At 46.6% G+C, this 21,619-nt stretch overlaps 2 protein-coding genes across 2 annotated transcripts in view; both read right to left on the bottom strand.

The window, feature by feature from the left end:
- Positions 1-1,402: 1,402 nt before the first annotated feature.
- Positions 1,403-16,971, bottom strand: LOC121307192. The gene is made up of 6 exons (XM_041239334.1): positions 16,562-16,971; positions 14,246-14,815; positions 13,973-14,105; positions 13,736-13,813; positions 3,891-4,075; positions 1,403-1,624 (listed from the first exon to the last, which is right to left on the bottom strand). Exons 2-5 carry the CDS (start codon positions 14,812-14,814, stop codon positions 3,977-3,979), a joined length of 879 nt encoding a protein of 292 aa, XP_041095268.1. The 5' UTR covers position 14,815; positions 16,562-16,971; the 3' UTR covers positions 1,403-1,624; positions 3,891-3,976.
- Positions 16,972-20,622: 3,651 nt separating this feature from the next.
- The window catches only part of LOC121307222 (leucine-rich repeat-containing protein 55-like), a 1,162-nt gene continuing 165 nt past the window's right edge, over positions 20,623-21,619 (bottom strand). Inside the window, exons 1-2 of the mRNA XM_041239360.1 lie at positions 21,220-21,619; positions 20,623-20,927 (exon numbers count right to left, since the gene is read on the bottom strand). The exon at positions 21,220-21,619 is cut by the window's right edge and continues 165 nt beyond it. Of these exons, the coding sequence (XP_041095294.1) occupies positions 20,686-20,927; positions 21,220-21,619 (642 nt within the window). The 3' untranslated portion in view covers positions 20,623-20,685. The remainder of the gene's footprint in view (positions 20,928-21,219) is intronic.

Genomic DNA, 21,619 nt, shown 5'->3' with positions numbered 1-21,619 from the left:
CAAGGGAGGGTAGGCCCGGCTACGAGCTTAACCACTAGCAGCTCGCCTCCTCCCTCCTCCCTCCCAGGGTCAGGGAGGAGTAGAGATTGGTGCTTCGGTCGGAGGGCGGGGAGGGAGGGTAAGGGGAGGAGCCGAGCCTCTGGAGATATTCCACAGCCCCTCCTTTAACCACTCCCTCCCTCCCAGTCCCCCAGTCCCTCTCAGCTCTAACCCCTAGAGCCAGCCTCCCTCCCAGTCCCTCCCTAGGGAAAGACAGAAAACTCTGTAACACTAGAGCCAGCCCCCTCCCTCCCACAGTCCCTCTTTGTCTTTGAGATCATCGATAGCCCTAGGGAGTCAGACTAGCTTAGGGGAAAATCAACCTTGACAATCACACCTTCTTAACAATAACACCTCAAGACTTGTCCTCAAGACCGTTAGTCCCGCTGGGAGACAGACACTAGCCCTGTCCCACAAGAGACAGGGACAGAGGACCCAACCAGGGTCCCCTGACAAAAAACTCCAGTTTTTCTCCCAAAACAAATATGAAAGCCAATACTCACTTGCATCGTCAGAATCGTAGGCATCGTGTTCCCCTTCAGAGGCGGGCTGGCTGACATCCGCGCCCGTCTTCCTCTCCTCCTCCCCCTCCTCACTCCTCCTCTCTCTCCCTCCCCCTCTCTCCTCTCCTCTCCCCCCCCCGCTCCTCCTCCCCCCCCTGCCCCTCTCTCTCGGAGCTCGGGGGAGCGTTGCCGGGCAGCACGGCCGCTGGTTTGGGCTCGTCGTGTTTCTTTGCCACGATGGCCGCTGGGTAGTCGTGGAAACGCGGGAAATAGTCGGAGATCTGCTTGATCGGTCGGATGGGACCTGGGCAGACGTTAATCGCCATGTGCTCTTGAATATTGATCTTGTCAGTCCGCAGAAGTACCGCTGGCCCACGTTCTCTCTTGCCCGTCTGTCTCAGAGGGGGAGCCTCTCTCTCCCTCTCCCGGATCTCTCTCTCTCTCCTCTCCCCCTCTCTCTCTCTCTCTCTCACTCTCCCCCTCTCTCTCTCGCTCTATCTCCCTCTCTCTCTCTCTCTCTCTCTCTCTCTCTCTCACCTCTCCCTCTCTCCCCCTCCCTCACTCTCCCTCTCCATCTCTCTCTCTCTTAATCTCCCTCTCTCTCTCCTCTCTCTCTCTCTCTCTCCCTGTCTCTCTCTTTCTCTCTCCCTCTCTCCCTCTCTCTCACTCTCTCTCTCCCTCTCTCTCACTCTCGCTCATCCCTCTTCTCTCCCTCTCTCTTCTCCCCCTCTCTCTCTCTCTCCCCTCTCTCCTCTCTCTCTCCCCTCTCTGTCCCTCTCCCCTCTACCTCTCTCTCTCCCCCTCTCTCTCTCCTCTCTCTCTCTCTCCTCTCTCCCTCTCCCTCTCCCCTCTCTCTCTCCCTTGCTCTCTCTCTCTCCTCTCTCTTCTCCCCCTCTCTCTCTCTATATTATATATAGAGATAAATTTTCTTGAGACTATCTACAAAACTGTGGACACAGACTCAAAAGCGATTTGAAATGGAAAGTGAATTCCATAGTGGTTTAGTTTCAGAAGTTCTAGCAGTGAAATGTAACCCAGTGTCATCAAGAGAATTAATTTACCCCCTCCCATCCACCCCCCCCCTCAAAAAGAGAGGGAGAGGGGGGAGAGGAGAGAAAGAGAGAGAGAGAGAAGAGAGAGAGAGAGAGAGAGAGAGAGAGAGAGCGAGGAGAGAAAAAAACAAAAAAAACAAAATATTTTGTTAAAAGCTGGTGACGACAAAACACGACGGGATCCTTGTCATCATTATTGTGTCATTACTGATTAAAAAAAAATAACAATTTAGACCCTGCTGGTTTGTGCTGCCCTGAGGAAACAGTGAAACACAGAGACACAACGAGACACTGACACAGGGACACAACGAGACACTGACACAGGGACACAACGAGACACTGAAACAGGGACACAACGAGACACTGACACAGGGACACAACGAGACACTGACACAGGGACACAACGAGACACTGACACAGGGACACAACGAGACACTGACACAGGGACACAACGAGACACTGACACAGGGACACAACGAGACACTGACACAGGGACACAACGAGACACTGACACAGGGACACAACGAGACACTGACACAGGGACACAACGAGACACTGACACAGGGACACAACGAGACACTGAAACAGGGACACAACGAGACACTGACACAGGGACACAACGAGACACTGACACAGGGACACACACGAGACACTGACACAGGGACACAACGAGACACTGACACAGGGACACAACGAGACACTGACACAGGGACACAACGAGACACTGACACAGGGACACAACGAGACACTGACACAGGGACACAACGAGACACTGACACAGGGACACAACGAGACACTGACACAGGGACACACCGAGACACTGACACAGGGACACAACGAGACACTGACACAGGGACACAACGAGACACTGACACAGGGACACAACGAGACACTGACACAGGGACACAACGAGACACTGACACAGGGACACAACGAGACACTGACACAGGGACACAACGAGACACTGACACAGGGACACACCGAGACACTGACACAGGGACACACCGAGACACTGACACAGAGACACACCGAGACACGGACACAGAGGACACAACGAGACACTCACACAGGGACACAACGAGACACTGACACAGGGACACAACGAGACACTGACAGTAGACCTGTGGGCTATGTCTGACACAGGGACACACACGAGACACACACACAGAGACACACCGAGACACTGACACAGGGACACAACGAGACACTGACACAGGGACACACACACACAGAGACACACACACAACGAGACACTGACACAGGGACACAACGAGACACAGACACAGAGACACACCGAGACACTGACACAGGGACACACACAGACACACACACACACAGAGACACACCGAGACACTGACACAGGGACACAACGAGACACTGACACAGAGACACACCGAGACACTGACACAGGGACACAAACCTGAAGGTGTGTGACACATGTGTGTGACATGTCTTCAGGGACGACACGTGACTGTGTCACTGTGTGTGTGTGGTATCGTGGGACACTGGATGACTGTGACACACGAGGACTGCTGTGTCTCTGTGTGACTTACGACATAGAGACACACTGAGACACTGACACAGACACACACTCAGACCATAGACAGACAAACACAGAGACAGATACACAGAAAGACAGCTAGACAGATAGACAGACACAGAAAGACAGACAGACAGGACACAGAAAGACAGATAGACAGACACACACACACACAGAGACACACTGAGACACTGACACAGGGCCCCGACACAGGGACACACACACACAGAGACCAGACAACCACAGAGACACTGACCCCCCCCCCACCCCAACAGGACCACACTGAGACACTGGACCCAGGGACACACAACACAGGGCCACATAAACACAGAGACACACGAGACACTGACACCGGAACACACACCAGAGACACACTTGAGACACTTCATTCCAGACACACACACACAGACACACACACAGACACACACACACAGACAGACACTGACTCAGACAGAAGACAAACACAGTGACAGATACACAGAAAGACAGCTAGACAATTAGCAGACACAGAAAGACAGGACAGACAGAACAGAAAGTGTGTAGACAGATACAGCAGACAGAGTGCACGACTGGCAACTTACATGTAACACGATGTGAAATGAACGGCCTTCATGCACACACACACACACTCACACACACACACACTCCCACACACACACACACACTCACACACACACACACACACACACACACCACACACACACTCACACACACACACACTCACACACTCACACTCACACTCACATGTAAACTCACTGTGTGTGTGGAGCCCCCGGGTACCCGCACAGGTGACGGCGCCCGGCGGGCAGGTGGACCGGACCCTCTCTCCTCTCTCGCCGCTCTCAGTCCGGTCCGGCGGTCTTGTTTGCAGCGGCGGCTCGAAGGACGGATGGACTGGTCCCCGGTCCCGCTGCCTCTGTGTTTCTCAAGTACGGCTCGTCCTTTAAAATCGCAACAGTGCGCTGAATCACACACAATGCAAACAGATACAGGCGTGTGCGTGTGCGTGTGCGTGCTGTTATAAACGGAGATGTCAAACATTTCTTTTTTTTTTTGTTGACAGATTTAGTATTATTATTAGTATTATTATTATTATTATTATTATTATTATGTGTATTGTGTTTTTTAATGAAACGTGCAAACATGATAACTATCTATTAGACAAAACTTTTTATTTTACAGATTTATCGTGACTTAAAAATAAAATTGTTAAAATACGGCAGCTCTTACAAAAAAGTCGTACAACGACAGGCCGCCTGGGCACTAGTTTTTAATTTTTTTTTTGCTGTACGCGGATATATATTAAGTCTAAATGAAAGAGAGGAGAGAGAGTAGGAGAAATAGGAGAGAGATTATATATAATCGAGAGAGGAGAGTACGGTCTCTACTCTCTCTCTCTCTCTCTCTCTCTCCTTATCTCTCTCTCTGTCTCGGGCTGTGCTCATCAATAAAGGCGAATCGGTTTTCTTTATCAATTCAAGTTATCGGCTTTCTGTGTAACTTCAAGAGGAAATTCCAGCAGCCAGAATCAGAAACCGTGTTGCGAGCGCGTCTCTCGTGTTACTGCCAGCTCTCTTTCTGATCAATTCAAGTTATCGGCTTTCTGTGTAAACGTACCCTCCTCTCTCCTCTCTCTCTCCTCTCCCCTCTCTCTCTCCCTCTAAGCGTCTCTCGTGTTACTGCCAGCCGCTATTGTGACACCCAAACCAGCCATCCTCCTCCTCCCTCCGCCTCGCGCTCTCTCTCTCATCTCCTCTCCCTCTCCCTCTCCTCTCTCTCTCTCTCTCCTCTCTCTCCTCTCTCCCTCTCTCTCCCCTCCTCTCTCTCTCTCCCTCTCTCCCTCCCCCCCTCTCCCTCTCCTCTCATCTCTCCCTCCCTCCTCTCTCCCTTTCCTCTCTCTCTCTCTCCCTCTCCCCTCTTCCCTCCTGGAACGGAGGCAGCGGAGAGACGCGACAGTAGTCGCCGCCGCGGTGAGCTCGTCCCGGAGACGAGACCCCTCTCTCTCTCTCCCTCTCCCCCTCTCCCTTTCACACTCTCCCTCTCCCTCTCTCTCTCCCCCTCTCTCTCCACTCTCCCCTCTCCTCTTTCCTCCTCTCTCTCCCCTGTAGGGAGTCGCCCTCTCTCCTCTCTCCATCTCTCTCTCCTCTCCCTCCGCCTCTCTTTCTCTCTCTCCTCTTCTCTCCCTGCGGACCCTCTCCCTCTCCTCTCTCCCCACGAATAGAGAGAGAGGAGAGCGAGAGAGGTAAGAGAGAGGAGCGCAGGCGGGAGGGCTCGAGAGTGAGGAGGAAAGAGAAGACGACTCCCTCCCTCCCTCCTCCCCTCTCTCTCTCCCTCCCCTCTCCCCTCCCTCTCCTCTCTCTCTCCCTCCCTCTCCTGAGGAGCCCGCGGAGGGAGCGAAGGACCGAGGAGAGAGCAGGAGTTCACTTGGAGTCTGTTTTGTGGAGTATACGGCTCTCTCTCCCCTCCCTCCCTCTCCTCTCTCTCTCCCTCCCTCTCCTCTCTCTCCCTCCCTCCCTCTCCTCTCTCTCTCCCTCTCTCTCTCTTTCTCTCTCTCCTTCTCTCTCCCTCTCCTCTTCTCTCTCTGACTCACTCTCCCTCTCTCTCTCCCTCTCTCTTTTTCTTTCTTTCACTCACTCACTCACTCAAAATTCAGGTCACCTCTGTATTCAATATTAAGGCCAACCGCCTCCTAACCCAATATTATCTCATTGTCTCTCCTCTATTCGCCATCTCTCCACCTCTCTCCTCTATTCGCCATCTCTCCACCTCTCTCCTCTATTCGCTATCTCTTCACCTCTCTCCTCTATTCGCCATCTCTCCACCTCTCTCCTCTATTCGCCATCTCTCCACCTCTCTCCTCTATTCGCCATCTCTCCACCTCTCACCTCTATTCGCCATCTCTCCACCTCTCTCCTCTATTCGCCATCTCTCCACCTCTCTCCTCTATTCGCCATCTCTCCACCTCACCTCTATTCGCCATCTCTCCACCTCTCTCCTCTATTCGCCATCTCTCCACCTCTCTCCTCTATTCGCCATCTCTCCACCTCTCTCCTCTATTCTCCATCTCTCCACCTCTCTCCTCTATTCGCTATCTCTCCACCTCTCTCCTCTATTCGCCATCTCTCCACTCTCACCTCTATTCGCTATCTCTCCACCTCTCTCCTCTATTCGCCATCTCTCCACCCCTCTCCTCTATTCGCCATCTCTCCACCCCTCTCCTCTATTCGCCATCTCTCGCACTCTCTCCACCTCTCTCCTCTATTCGCCATCTCTCCACCTCTCACCTCTATTCGCCATCTCTCCACCTCTCTCCTCTATTCGCCATCTCTCCACCTCTCTCCTCTATTCGCCATCTCTCCACCTCTCACCTCTATTCGCCATCTCTCCACCTCTCACCTCTATTCGCCATCTCTCCACCTCTCTCCTCTATTCGCCATCTCTCCACCTCTCTCCTCTATTCGCCATCTCTCCACCTCCCCACCTCTATTCGCCATCTCTCCACCTCTCACCTCTATTCGCCATCTCTCCACCTCTCTCCTCTATTCGCCATCTCTCCACCCCTCTCCTCTATTCGCCATCTCTCCACCCCTCTCCTCTATTCGCCATCTCTCCACCCCTCTCCTCTATTCGCCATCTCTCCACCCCTCTCCTCTATTCGCCATCTCTCCACCCCTCTCCTCTATTCGCCATCTCTCCACCCCTCTCCTCTATTCGCCATCTCTCCACCTCTCTCCTCTATTCGCCATCTCTCCACCTCTCTCCTCTATTCGCCATCTCTCCACCTCTCTCCTCTATTCGCCATCTCTCCACCTCTCTCCTCTATTCGCCATCTCTCCACCCCTCTCCTCTATTCGCCATCTCTCCACCCCTCTCCTCTATTCGCCATCTCTCCACCTCTCTCCTCTATTCGCCATCTCTCCACCTCTCTCCTCTATTCTCCATCCTCCACCTGGCGCGAGGCTCTCCGCCGGTAGCGAGGTGGTTGTTGAGGCTTTGCCGACCTCGCTCGTGGAGAGCCGCGCGAGGTCGAGGTGGGGCGCGGCGCTCCGAGGGCGACCCGGAGGCGGAGCGGAGCTATGCGGTCGCTCGGTGGCGCGCGGCCTCTCCGGCCTCGCGAGGTGGCGCGCGGGCGGGCGTCGTGTGTGTGCCCTGTGTGTGACATCTGTGTGTGTCGGAGCACACTGAGTCACATACACACCCTCCCTCCCTCACACCCTCACTCACTCCCTCTCTATCTCACTCCCTCCCTCCCTCAAACCCTCCCTCACTCCCTCTCTCCCTCACACACTCCCTCACTCACTCACTGTCCCTCACTCTCACTCAAACCTCCTCCGTTGTCCCTTCTCCCTCACACCCTTCCCTCACTCACTCCCTCTCTCCCTCCTCTCCCCCTCCCTCACACATTTCACATCTATAGTCTAATTAACAGCACAGCACAGGCGTGACTTTCAGAATAATAATATACTGGAGAGAGAGAGGTGTCCGAGATTCAGATTAATTTTGTCGTGTCCCGTGTCGCCCGCCCTGCACGTCAATAATAGAGACGGGAGAGAGAGAGAGAGAGAGAGATTAGCAGAGAGAGAGAGGAGAGGAGAGAGAGAGAGAGAGAGGGGGGAGAGGAGAGAGAGAGAGAGGGAGAAGGGGAGAGAGGAGTTTCTCTCGTTCTGGTTGTGTGTGTGTTTCTCTGGTTGTGTGTGTGTGTGTTTCTCAGGTTGTGGGTTTCTGCTGTGCTTTGATTTCTCGAGGCTCTGACTTGTTCTCTCTGCAGTCAGCGCTCGACAAGCACTGGCGCTTCACAGAAAACCATGAATAATTCATCCTGTACTGGGATCAGCTTTCCAGGGTACTGCAATCTCCCACACAGCCCTGCCGGGAAACACACGGGTCAATATCCCAGCCAAACCCATACAACAATACAGGAAAGCCTGAATACATTTCAATATAGCGCTGACCATCTTTAAAATCCATTCTCTCACCTCTTATTAGCTTTATTAACAGGATCACTGACCCCTCCCTTTAAAGGAGCGCTGACCATCTTTAAAATCCATTCTCTCACCTCTTATTAGCTTTATTAACAGGATCACTGGCCCCTCCCTTTAAAGGAGCGCTGACCATCTTTAAAATCCATTCTCTCACCTCTTATTAGCTTTATTAACAGGATCACTGACCCCTCCCTTTAAAGGAGCGCTGACCATCTTTAAAATCCATTCTCTCACCTCTTATTAGCTTTATTAACAGGATCACTGACCCCTCCCTTTACAGGAGCGCTGACCATCTTTAAAATCCATTCTCTCACCTCTTATTAGCTTTATTAACAGGATCACTGACCCCTCCCTTTACAGGAGCGCTGACCATCTTTAAAATCCATTCTCTCACCTCTTATTAGCTTTATTAACAGGATCACTGACCCCTCCCTTTAAAGGAGCGCTGACCATCTTTAAAATCCATTCTCTCACCTCTTATTAGCTTTATTAACAGGATCACTGGCCCCTCCCTTTACAGGAGCGCTGACCATCTTTAAAATCCATTCTCTCACCTCTTATTAGCTTTATTAACAGGATCACTGGCCCCTCCCTTTAAAGGAGCGCTGACCATCTTTAAAATCCATTCTCTCACCTCTTATTAGCTTTATTAACAGGATCACTGGCCCCTCCCTTTAAAGGAGCGCTGACCATCTTTAAAATCCATTCTCTCACCTCTTATTAGCTTTATTAACAGGATCACTGGCCCCTCCCTTTAAAGGAGCGCTGACCATCTTTAAAATCCATTCTCTCACCTCTTATTAGCTTTATTAACAGGATCACTGGCCCCTCCCTTTAAAGGAGCGCTGGCCATCTTTAAAATCCATTCTCTCACCTCTTATTAGCTTTATTAACAGGATCACTGACCCCTCCCTTTAAAGGAGCGCTGACCATCTTTAAAATCCATTCTCTCACCTCTTATTAGCTTTATTAACAGGATCACTGGCCCCTCCCTTTAAAGGAGCGCTGACCATCTTTAAAATCCATTCTCTCACCTCTTATTAGCTTTATTAACAGTATCACTGGCCCCTCCCTTTAAAGGAGCACTGACCATCTTTAAAATCCATTCTCTCACCTCTTATTAGCTTTATTAACAGGATCACTGGCCCCTCCCTTTACAGGAGCGCTGACCATCTTTAAAATCCATTCTCTCACCTCTTATTAGCTTTATTAACAGGATCACTGGCCCCTCCCTTTAAAGGAGCGCTGACCATCTTTAAAATCCATTCTCTCACCTCTTATTAGCTTTATTAACAGGATCACTGGCCCCTCCCTTTGAAGGAGCGCTGGCCATCTTTAAAATTCATTCTCTTTTTCTCTTATCAGCTTTATTTATCATAATCTAGAATATTGTTTCATTAATATGCTTTACCAGACCTCTCTGTGCTTTACAATGCTTCCCTGTGCTTTACCAGACCTCTCTGTGCTTTACAATGCTTCCCTGTGCTTTACCAGACCTCTCTGTGCTTTACAATGCTTCCCTATGCTTTACCAGACCTCTCTGTGCTTTACAATGCTTCCCTATACTTTACCAGACCTCTCTGTGCTTTACAATGCTTCCCTGTGCTTTACCAGACCTCTCTGTGCTTTACTGCACTTTCGCTGTCTGTCTACCTGCGTTGCCATTGTAGTGTCTGTCTGTCCGTCTCTCTGCAGCATTAATGACAGTGTAGGCGCTGTGCTTGTCAGTTGAACTTCTAACACGACTTCAGCAGCTCAGAGAAACGAATCTCTCCAGTCTGAGCCAGAGAAAAAAGGACAAATCCATAAAGAATCTGTCAGATACATCCCTCACTATATACTCAACCCTTTCTCTCTGTCATCCCTCTCTCATCCCTCTTTGATCTATCTGAATTTATTGTCAGCGTGTCTCTGTGTGTGTGCGTCAGTGTCTGTGTGTCTCAGTGTCTGTCTCAGAGTGTGTGGGTGTGTGTGTATCTCTCCTTCTCTTGTCTAAGCAGCAGTGTGTGTCTCAGAGTGTGTGTGTGTATTTGTATTTTGTAAAGCAAACCTTTGCAATCAGATTCTTTCAAAATGATGGATCGCTTTTATTTTTTTTTCATTAAATGCTGTTTTTCTAAAAGCACAGCAAATGCTGAATTATTTATTATGAAGGTCGTTTCACACTTTGATTTCTACAAAAACTCAAGATTCAATAACGCTGATGAAGGCACTACAGCCCCAAACGACAGCTGGGCTGCTGGACTCAGTTTTGACTGAATATTATAGACATTTCAGAGGGCTGGGTCTCATCAATATCACGGTCTAGTGCTGTATATTATAAAGACATTTCAGAGGGCTGGGTCTCATCAATATCAGGGTCTAGTGCTGTATATTATAAAGACATTTCAGAGGGCTGGGTCTCATCAATATCAGGGTCTAGTGCTGTATATTATAAAGACATTTCAGAGGGCTGTGTCTCATCAATATCAGGGTCTAGTGCTGTATATTATAAAGACATTTCAGAGGGCTGGGTCTCATCAATATCAGGGTCTAGTGCTGTATATTATAAAGACATTTCAGAGGGCTGGGTCTCATCAATATCAGGGTCTAGTGCTGTATATTATAAAGACATTTCAGAGGGCTGGATCTCATCAATATCAGGGTCTAGTGCTGTATATTATAAAGACATTTCAGAGGGCTGTTTCTCATCAATATCAGGGTCTAGTGCTGTGTATTATAAAGACATTTCAGAGGGCTGGATCTCATCAATATCAGGGTCTAGTGCTGTATATTATAAAGACATTTCAGAGGGCTGTGTCTCATCAATATCAGGGTCTAGTGCTGTATATTATAAAGACATTTCAGAGGGCTGGATCTCATCAATATCAGGGTCTAGTGCTGTATATTATAAAGACATTTCAGAGGGCTGTGTCTCATCAATATCAGGGTCTAGTGCTGTATATTATAAAGACATTTCAGAGGGCTGGATCTCATCAATATCAGGGTCTAGTGCTGTATATTATAAAGACATTTCAGAGGGCTGTGTCTCATCAATATCAGGGTCTAGTGCTGTATATTATAAAGACATTTCAGAGGGCTGTATCTCATCAATATCAGGGTCTAGTGCTGTATATTATAAAGACATTTCAGAGGGCTGGATCTCATCAATATCAGGGTCTAGTGCTGTATATTATAAAGACATTTCAGAGGGCTGGATCTCATCAATATCAGGGTCTAGTGCTGTATATTATAAAGACATTTCAGAGGGCTGGATCTCATCAATATCAGGGTCTAGCGCTGTATATTATAAAGACATTTCAGAGGGCTGTATCTCATCAATATCAGGGTCTAGTGCTGTATATTATAAAGACATTTCAGAGGGCTGGATCTCATCAATATCAGGGTCTAGTGCTGTATATTATAAAGACATTTCAGAGGGCTGTGTCTCATCAATATCAGGGTCTAGTGCTGTATATTATAAAGACATTTCAGAGGGCTGGATCTCATCAATATCAGGGTCTAGTGCTGTATATTATAAAGACATTTCAGAGGGCTGGATCTCATCAATATCAGGGTCTAGCGCTGTATATTATAAAGACATTTCAGAGGGCTGTGTCTCATCAATATCAGGGTCTAGTGCTGTATATTATAAAGACATTTCAGAGGGCTGTGTCTCATCAATATCAGGGTCTAGTGCTGTATATTATAAAGACATTTCAGAGGGCTGGATCTCATCAATATCAGGGTCTAGTGCTGTATATTATAAAGACATTTCAGAGGGCTGTGTCTCATCAATATCAGGGTCTAGCGCTGTATATTATAAAGACATTTCAGAGGGCTGGATCTCATCAATATCAGGGTCTAGTGCTGTATATTATAAAGACATTTCAGAGGGCTGGATCTCATCAATATCAGGGTCTAGTGCTGTATATTATAAAGACATTTCAGAGGGCTGGATCTCATCAATATCAGGGTCTAGCGCTGTATATTATAAAGACATTTCAGAGGGCTGGATCTCATCAATATCAGGGTCTAGTGCTGTATATTATAAAGACATTTCAGAGGGCTGGATCTCATCAATATCAGGGTCTAGTGCTGTATATTATAAAGACATTTCAGAGGGCTGTGTCTCATCAATATCAGGGTCTAGTGCTGTATATTATAAAGACATTTCAGAGGGCTGGATCTCATCAATATCAGGGTCTAGTGCTGTATATTATAAAGACATTTCAGAGGGCTGGATCTCATCAATATCAGGGTCTAGTGCTGTATATTATAAAGACATTTCAGAGGGCTGGATCTCATCAATATCAGGGTCTAGTGCTGTATATTATAAAGACATTTCAGAGGGCTGGATCTCATCAATATCAGGGTCTAGTGCTGTATATTATAAAGACATTTCAGAGGGCTGGATCTCATCAATATCAGGGTCTAGCGCTGTATATTATAAAGACATTTCAGAGGGCTGGATCTCATCAATATCAGGGTCTAGTGCTGTATATTATAAAGACATTTCAGAGGGCTGGATCTCATCAATATCAGGGTCTAGTGCTGTATATTATAAAGACATTTCAGAGGGCTGTGTCTCATCAATATCAGGGTCTAGCGCTGTATATTATAAAGACATTTCAGAGGGCTGGATCTCATCAATATCAGGGTCTAGTGCTGTATATTATAAAGACATTTCAGAGGGCTGGATCTCATCAATATCAGGGTCTGTGTTTCCAAATATGTCTGTCTGTGTAAAATAATTTAGGACTGACAAGTTAAAATCACGGTATTCAAAAAATGTATTTATTTTAATTATATATATAGTTATTTAACAATAAAAATGTTTATATAATATATATTGATATGTTTGTTTTTAATATGCTTTACAATTCTTCCCTATGCTTTACCAGACCTCTCTGTGCTTTACAATGCTTCCCTGTGCTTTACCAGACCTCTCTGTGCTTTACAATGCTTCCCTGTGCTTTAGCAGACCTCTCTGTGCTTTACAATGCTTCCCTATGCTTTATTACACTTTGCTGAGGTTTTATTTATTAAACTGTGTGTCTGGACTCTTGGAGTCTCTTCCTCTTTTTCGAGGGGGCTACGATGTCCAGTGCTTGCTGCATCGCGACCGCAGTGATCCCCCAGACACGGTGCTTCCCCCGCGGGAATACGGGAAGCTGTAACCATAGCGACTGCCCACTCTGAAGTTTGTGTAGCCCACAATGCGAAGCGGGGTCTGTGTGGAACCGAAGGGGGACGCCCTTATGCCCACTCGCACATTGGTATCGCGACGACGGAACTGGATCAAGAGACTTCAAACACATCGGGAAGACACTGCAGCTACGTAGACTCCACTCCTCTCGCTCTCACTTACCGAGAGAGAAGAGAGGAGACAATACCCGAACTTAGGGAAGCGGGTCCGAGAGCCGCGGGGTTGCCGGCCCTCCAGATAACGAGAGGCTGGACCGAGTACGGATTCCCTCAGGGAGAGAGAGGGGAGAGGGAGAGAGGAGTCACACAGCAGAACACTGTCTCCTCCTAGTGTTAGTCTGCTGTTACTGCAGGTGATTAAGAGACTGAAATATTAAAAACACAGACAGACACCCCCCTACCCCTACCCTGGGGGGCCCCATATCCACTGACCTCGTCTGGGTTGGGGTTGAGAGGCAGCGCCTCCAAGGGGCCGAGGTTTGCTATTACAGGAGCGATGACCATCCCGGACTGCAGAGAGAGGAAAAAAACAGAGAGAAAGAGAGAGAGAGAGAGAGAGGAGAGAGACTCAGAAAGACAGAGACACAGAGTCAAAAACAGCAATAAAAGTTCAGCTCACAAGAAAGTTACTTCTAGCTAAGCTGTCCTCTCTCTCTCTCTCTCTCTCACCCAGTCTCTCAGGGGTCTCATGAGCCCCCACACTGTCCTCTCTCTCACTCGCACGCCCAGCTCCTCTCTCGCCTCCCGCAGCGCGGTCTCAATGACATCACGGTCCACTGGGTCCGCCTTCCCCCCTGCGAAGCTGAAACGCAGAACGGAAGGGGAGGGGGGGAGTCAATGAAATAATATAGAGACACACTAATAATATAGAGACACTAAGACACACACACACACACACACACTCTCTCTCTCAGACACACACACACACTCTTCCTCTCTCACCTCACGTCTCCCTTGTGTCTCCCTGTGAGTTTGCTGGATCTCAGGGTGAGGAGGAAGGCTGGCTGACCCCCCACTGTACACAGAGAGACCAGAACTGCAGCCCGCAGCCCAGAGCTCCCAGTCTCTCTCCCAGAGCTCCCAGTACCACTGCCAGAGCTCCCAGTACCACTGCCAGTCCTCACAGTCCTGCCCCCAGTATAAAGGACCCCGTTGCTAGCCAGCTCCCGCCTGCATCGCGCCTCATTCTCCGGAGACAGGCAGTCTTTCAGGGCAGCCCAGCTGGGGTCCTTTAAAACCATAGTTCCACTGCTGTATCTCCTTCGAGACAGGCAGTTCCACAGGGCAGCCCCACAGGGGTCCTCGCACCATCCTCGAGACAGGCGTTTCTTAAAACTCTGGCAGTTATCCAGGTCACCTTTGGGGTCCTTCGGCGGTCTTATTTCAGACAGGCACTGAGAGAGGGCAGCCCCACTGGGGTCCTTGGAATAGAGTGGAAAGCTTTGGGTCCTTAGAAGCCATGCCTGGCTGCAGGACCGAGAAACAGGCAGAACACGGGCAGCCCCGAGCATCCTGCAATTCAGAATAACGTTAAAATCCATTCTCTCACCTCTTATTAGCTTTATTAACAGGATCACTGGCCCCTCCCTTTACAGGAGCGCTGCCCATCTTTAAAATCCATTCTCTCACTTCTTATTAGCTTTATTAACAGGATCACTGGCCCCTCCCTTTACAGGAGCGCTGACCATCTTTAAAATCCATTCTCTCACCTCTTATTAGCTTTATTAACAGGATCACTGGCCCCTCCCTTTACAGGAGCGCTGACCATCTTTAAAATCCATTCTCTCACCTCTTATTAGCTTTATTAACAGGATCACTGACCCCTCCCTTTAAAGGAGCGCTGACCATCTTTAAAATCCATTCTCTCACCTCTTATTAGCTTTATTAACAGGATCACTGGCCCCTCCCTTTAAAGGAGCGCTGACCATCTTTAAAATCCATTCTCTCACCTCTTATTAGCTTTATTAACAGGATCACTGGCCCCTCCCTTTACAGGAGCGCTGACCATCTTTAAAATCCATTCTCTCACCTCTTATTAGCTTTATTAACAGGATCACTGGCCCCTCCCTTTAAAGGAGCGCTGACCATCTTTAAAATCCATTCTCTCACCTCTTATTAGCTTTATTAACAGGATCACTGGCCCCTCCCTTTAAAGGAGCGCTGACCATCTTTAAAATCCATTCTCTCACCTCTTATTAGCTTTATTAACAGGATCACTGACCCCTCCCTTTAAAGGAGCGCTGACCATCTTTAAAATCCATTCTCTCACCTCTTATTAGCTTTATTAACAGGATCACTGACCCCTCCCTTTACAGGAGCGCTGACCATCTTTAAAATCCATTCTCTCACCTCTTATTAGCTTTATTAACAGGATCACTGGCCCCTCCCTTTAAAGGAGCGCTGACCATCTTTAAAATCCATTCTCTCACCTCTTATTAGCTTTATTAACAGGATCACTGACCCCTCCCTTTAAAGGAGCGCTGACCATCTTTAAAATCCATTCTCTCACCTCTTATTAGCTTTATTAACAGGATCACTGGCCCCTCCCTTTGAAGGAGCGCTGACCATCTTTAAAATCCATTCTCTCACCTCTTATTAGCTTTATTAACAGGATCACTGGCCCATCCCTTCACAGGAGCGCTGACCATCTAATAAAATATATAGATAGATAGATAGATAGATAGATAGATAGATAGATAGATACACAGATAGATAGATTTTGTTTTTTAAGATGACATTTCATTTCTAGGGTGATACTGCCATCGTGCGGCAGGATGTGGAAACTACACGTGTTTTTTTTCTTTTTTTAAACTTTGTAAAGAAACGGTTCGGCAACATGACATTTTATTTATTTATTTAAAAAAAAAAAAAAAAAAAACGACACTGTAACGTTCTAGGATTAACCCCACAAGAAAAATACATACATATAAAATAAGTTGCAATTACGTATTTATATTTTAAAACGAGATCGACATTATTATTATTATTATTATTATTATTATTATTATTATTATTATGATGCTCGCTGTGTATGACATCGACTCGATCGGTCCCTCGACTATCTATCTATCTATCTATCTATATATATATATATATATATTTACATTTTCTCTTTGTCAAACGAATTAAAACGACACGCACTCGCTAGCTGAACTTAAGGGCGTTCGTATTTTTGTAACTAACGCTGGGCTTTAGCTGCGTCGATCCTTTTAGTTTCTAAAAAGGAGAAATTCAAATTATTTTGCAAGTCGGACTCACCTCTTCAGACAGAGCGACCGACTCGCTCCCGCTGCCACTCGTTAAGATGGCGCCCTGTGCAGCTTCGCCTTGCCCTTAACTTCCACCGAAACGTTTGGGCGAAAAGAGGGCGGATATTAGCTTTTAAACGGGTTTCGTTTCGAAATTTAAAAACAGAAGCAGTTGATAAAAGCAAGCTGCCTCGAATTAAAATGACTGTTTTACGCGCTTTGAGGTAAAACCGTCCCAAAAGATGCCCTTAACCGCAATGGCTATTTCACGCGGAGTTAATTTTTTTTTGCCCAAATTAAAGATGGCTATTTTACCGTCTTGTTTTAGTTTTATTTTTTATTTTTTTTCAAATCTAACTTTATTTATAAAAGTTAAAATAGTTTTTCGGTTATATGCGTTTTGTTGGCATGTAATTGTCCGAAATGGGTCAAATTTAAATCTTATTTTAAACGAGGGCTGACTGGAGAAAGAAAGAACGCGAAATTATTGTTATTGTTGTTGTTGTTGTAACAACAACAACAATAAAATAATAATAATAATAATAATAATAATAATAATAATGGAATGAGGTTAACACAAATTACAATCTTTCTCTGGTTTCATATCTATCTATCTATCTATCTATCTGTCTGTACCTCTCTATCACTCTATCTATCACTCTATCTACCACTCTCTTTATGTCTATCTATGTATCTGTCTGTCTCTCTATGTCTATATCTCTCTATCTTTATCTATTTGTCTGTATCTATCTATCTCTCTATGTCTATATACTCTATCTATCTATCTATCTATCTGTCTGTATCTGTCTATCACTCTCTCTATCTGTCTGTATTTATCACTCTTTATCACTCTATCTATCACTCTTTATGTCTATTTATCTGTCTGTCTCTCTCTATCTGTCTATATCTCTCTATCACTCTATCTATCTATCTCTCTATGTCTATATCTCTATCTTTATCTATCTATCTATCTATCTTTCTATCTCTCTAGCTATCACTCTCTCTATCTATCACTCTCTATCTGTCTATCTAGTTATCTGTCTCTTTATCTATGTCTATATCTTTCTATCTTTATCTATCTATCTATCTATCTGTCTATAAGAAAGAAAGGTTTTTTGAAATGTACACAAAAGGTTTAAAATATTTTATAACATATTTATTTTCTTTTCAGGATGTTTCAGCTGAAGAGGAGCTTTTTAAAATCTTAAACCTTTTGTGTAAATTAAAAAAAAAAAACATTTTTCTTTCACATGCCTTCAATTTTGTACACTGCAGATATATATATATATATATAAAAAAAAAAAATTTATTTTTGTTATAATAAATTTTTTTCCCGCAATTTAATGAGATGGCTGAAAAGCGTGCACAAACATCATGGTTTTTTATTAATATAATTAATATATAAAAAAAGACAATTATTAATAAATTAAAAAAAAATAAAAAAAAAAAAAACACGTGTTTCGTTTAACAGCTACACACATTTTGAGATATTTCTCTTAGCGATTTTTCAATTTCATTTCGATATTTTTTTCCTTTCACCCCCTTCCCCTTCCCCTTCCCCCCGCTGGGTCTGTTTATTTTTTTCCTTCACTCGTTTTTCTGGTTTCTGAGTTTTTGTGTCCCTCCTGATCATTTTTTTTAACATATTCTAGCGGTTTCCCGCAGGGCAGGCAGCGATCCGCACACACAGGCGGATGGGGCCGGGTGTGAACCCGGGACCTCCCGCACTGCAGCATAGCTGCCGATACCGCTGTGCAAAAGAGCCGCAGCTTTGCAAGAAGCATATATGGGGCTTGCTGCCTTCCCCCGTGCACGTTGCAATATGTTTTACATGGCTTTGGGCTTGTCTGGGGAATCCTAACATCCAGACAGCCTTGCGCAATTACGCGACAGTCTGGTCTTTCAACTCCGACAGCCCTGCCTCGGCTCTCTTCAGACAGAGTTACGATACGATACTGGCCGAGCTAGCCCGTGTTCCTCCTGTCTACAGCCCAGCCCAGCCCAGCCCGTTACAGTTAAAGAACTACGGCTCCCAGCATCCCTCGCCATCGCCGCGGGGGGCAGAGGCATGCTGGGAGCTGTAGTCCTAGCCAGGGCTGTACTGATTCACAATACAGTTACTGCAAAAACAATGTAATACAGCTTCACAGAGTCCAGTGAAAGCTGCTGAATAATGTTCCCTTGTTCTCATATTGAATTGCACCCCCTCTATATAGAATGAACTCCCTCAGCTTCATAGAGTCCAGTGAAAGCTGCTGAATAATGTTCCCTTGTTAACATATTGAATTGCACCCCCTCTATATAGAATGAACTCCCTCAGCTTCATAGAGTCCAGTGAAAGCTGCTGAATAATGTTCCCTTGTTCTCATATTGAATTGCACCCCCTCTATATAGAATGAACTCCCTCAGCTTCATAGAGTCCAGTGAAAGCTGCTGAATAATGTTCCCTTGTTAACATATTGAATTCCACCCCCTCTATATAGAATGAACTCCCTCAGCTTCATAGAGTCCAGTGAAAGCTGCTGAATAATGTTCCCTTGTTCTCATATTGAATTGCACCCCCTCTATATAGAATGAACTCCCTCAGCTTCATAGAGTCCAGTGAAAGCTGCTGAATAATGTTCCCTTGTTAACATATTGAATTGCACCCCCTCTATATAGAATGAACTCCCTCAGCTTCATAGAGTCCAGTGAAAGCTGCTGAATAATGTTCCCTTGTTAACATATTGAATCACACACCCAGCGCTTTGTAGTTTTCCATTCACTTAACGAAAAAAAAAAAAAAAACATTTCAAAATCTCACCAGTATAACCCAGTCCAAACTCCAGTTCCATGTAAAATTAAGTCCAGTTCCAGATTTTGATTCCCAGCACCGCAGTTCAAGTTCCTCTCCAGTGAGGGGAAAGGGGTTAGGAGATGCAGTTCCTCATCGCGCCTGAATGAGATTAGGAGGCGCTGTTTTGCTCACAGTATATTTCTAAAACAGGCGCGACATTTATTGGACGGTGATAACACTCTGTAACACAATTTTTGTTCCTGGGTAGTAAGTGTTATTTCCTAATTGCTTATGCCTCAAAAGTATAGAAAATGGTTATTATTCTCCACAAACTTTGCTTTTGTGACCAGGTCAGTGATAGTTCAAAATATCACTATTTCCAATGAGAAAACAGGCAAATGTGTGTCTTTTCGTTTACATAAAGTCAGAAAAAAACAACATAAGAATCAAAATTAACATGTATTTATACTAAAGTAATACAAAGATGACTACAAAAGATTTAGAAGCGAGTAGTTTTTCGAGAATTACGATTATACTGTAAATTTACTCTTTTGAGGCATAAGCAATTAGGAAATAACACTTACTCCCCAGGAACACCAAAAAAAAAAAAAAAAAAAAATGTGTTACACATAATAATAATAATAATAATAATAATAATAATAATAATAATAATAATAATAATAATACGAACCGAGATTTTGTATATGTACTGAAAAATGTATACAGATTATATGTCTAATATAAAGATATTATTAATAATAATATTATTAGTAGTAATTGCCTGTCATCATTAATAGACATCATCAAGGTATCATCAGTAGTTCGATGAAGTCATAGTTCTTGTCTTATTCAAGAGGAGTCCCTAGCCGTCAGCGCAGGGAAGTCTGGCAGCAGCGACCAGGGCCAAGACTCGTCGACGGAGTCTTGAGGCAGTTCTCAAAAGAGTTTTCCTAGGGATTCTAAGTCGTAGGTCGTGGCACGGAACCCTGGGGACCGTTGGCAAACCCGTTCCAAACCGTTGACCGCTGGCAACCCATTCCACACCCTCTCCCCTCTCTCTGTGTGAAGAAGCGTCTCCTTCCCTCTGTCTCCTCAGTGCACTCCAACATGTCATGAGTTATTTTTATTGTTAGACGCTGCAGTTCCTCATTGTGCCAGCGTGAGACAGGGGGGCGATGTTTCCCAAAACCGTTTCTTTCTCTTTTACTCCAGCTTTCTCCTCTCTCCTCTCTCTCCTCTCCTATCTCCTCTCCTCTCTCTCTCTCTCTCTAACCTCCTCTCCTCTTTCTCTCTCTCTCCTCTCCCCTCTCCCTCTTTCCTCCTCTCCTCTCTCCTCTCTCCTCTATTTCCTCTCCTCTCTATATATCCTCTTCCTGTGATGCCTTGCTCCAGCGATGGCAGCAGTTCGCTGTGATTCCGAGCAAGAAGTTCGTTGCCACGGAAGCGATGGAGACGAGGAAGCCCACAAAGGCGATGAAGAGGTAGTCGTCCAGAGAGAGGGAGAAGCGGCAGGACTGGAAACTCTCCTCCGTCAACGAGAACACGGGGACCCCCTCCATCTCTTGGGGTGCCCTGCACTCCACCGGGAACAGATCAGAGTCTGGAGAGGGAGGAGGAGAGAGAGAGAGAGAGAGGAGAGAGAGAGAGAGGAGAGAGAGAGGAGAGAGGAGAGAGGAGAGAGGAGAGAGTTATGGGGAGATAGTTTCATGACAATCTGATTCTCTCAAAAAGTTGAGCGATCGAATGTTAACAGTGAGTTTCATCACAATCAGATGAGCGCTTCTCTAGAAAGTTGTGAAAATGAAAGAGTGACACACAGACAGACACAAAGACAGACAGACAGACAGACACGAAGAAAATGCCCTGTGGGGGGGGGGGGGTGCCGCACTCACCCGCGCTGCACCTCTGAACGTGTCTCCGCACCCACTCCACCAGGGGCTCAATCCCGCAGCCACACCTCCAGGGGTTCCCTTCCAAACGCAGGCTCTCCAGCTCTTCCAGCCCAGCCAGCACCTGCACCCCAAGAGCGGGCAGCCCGCAGTGGCTGAGGTCCAGGCTCCGGAGCTCCGCCAGGCCTCTGAACAGCAGCGAGTCCAGCTCGGAGAGCAAGGGGTTGTGGGATAGGCGGAGCGTCCCTAGGGCCGTCGCCGGGTGGAACACGGTCCCGGGGAGCAGGGAGAGGTTGTTCCGGCTCAGGTCCAGGAACCTCAGCTGGGTCTGGCTGCGGAAGATTCCGGCAGGGAGCGAGGAGAGAGAGTTGTTGCTCAGGTCCAGCCACCGGAGTTCCCGGCT

Source organism: Polyodon spathula, chromosome 54 (genome assembly GCF_017654505.1).
Source record: "Polyodon spathula isolate WHYD16114869_AA chromosome 54, ASM1765450v1, whole genome shotgun sequence".
Lineage (NCBI taxonomy): Eukaryota > Metazoa > Chordata > Actinopteri > Acipenseriformes > Polyodontidae > Polyodon > Polyodon spathula.
The sequence above is the reverse complement of the archived record's forward strand: the minus strand, read 5'-3'. Positions and strand labels throughout refer to the sequence as shown.

Excerpts from the sequence above, each read along its gene's own strand:
- LOC121307192 (XM_041239334.1), bottom strand. The coding sequence starts at position 14,814 with ATGCTCGGGGCTGCCCGTGTTCTGCCTGTTTCTCGGTCCTGCAGCCAG. Across the intron at positions 14,106-14,245 it reads AGACACAAGGGAGACGTGAG|CTTCGCAGGGGGGAAGGCGG; the intron begins GTGAGAGAGGAA and ends TCTGCGTTTCAG. Across the intron at positions 4,076-13,735 it reads TCAACCCCAACCCAGACGAG|GACGAGCCGTACTTGAGAAA; the intron begins GTCAGTGGATAT and ends GCGATTTTAAAG.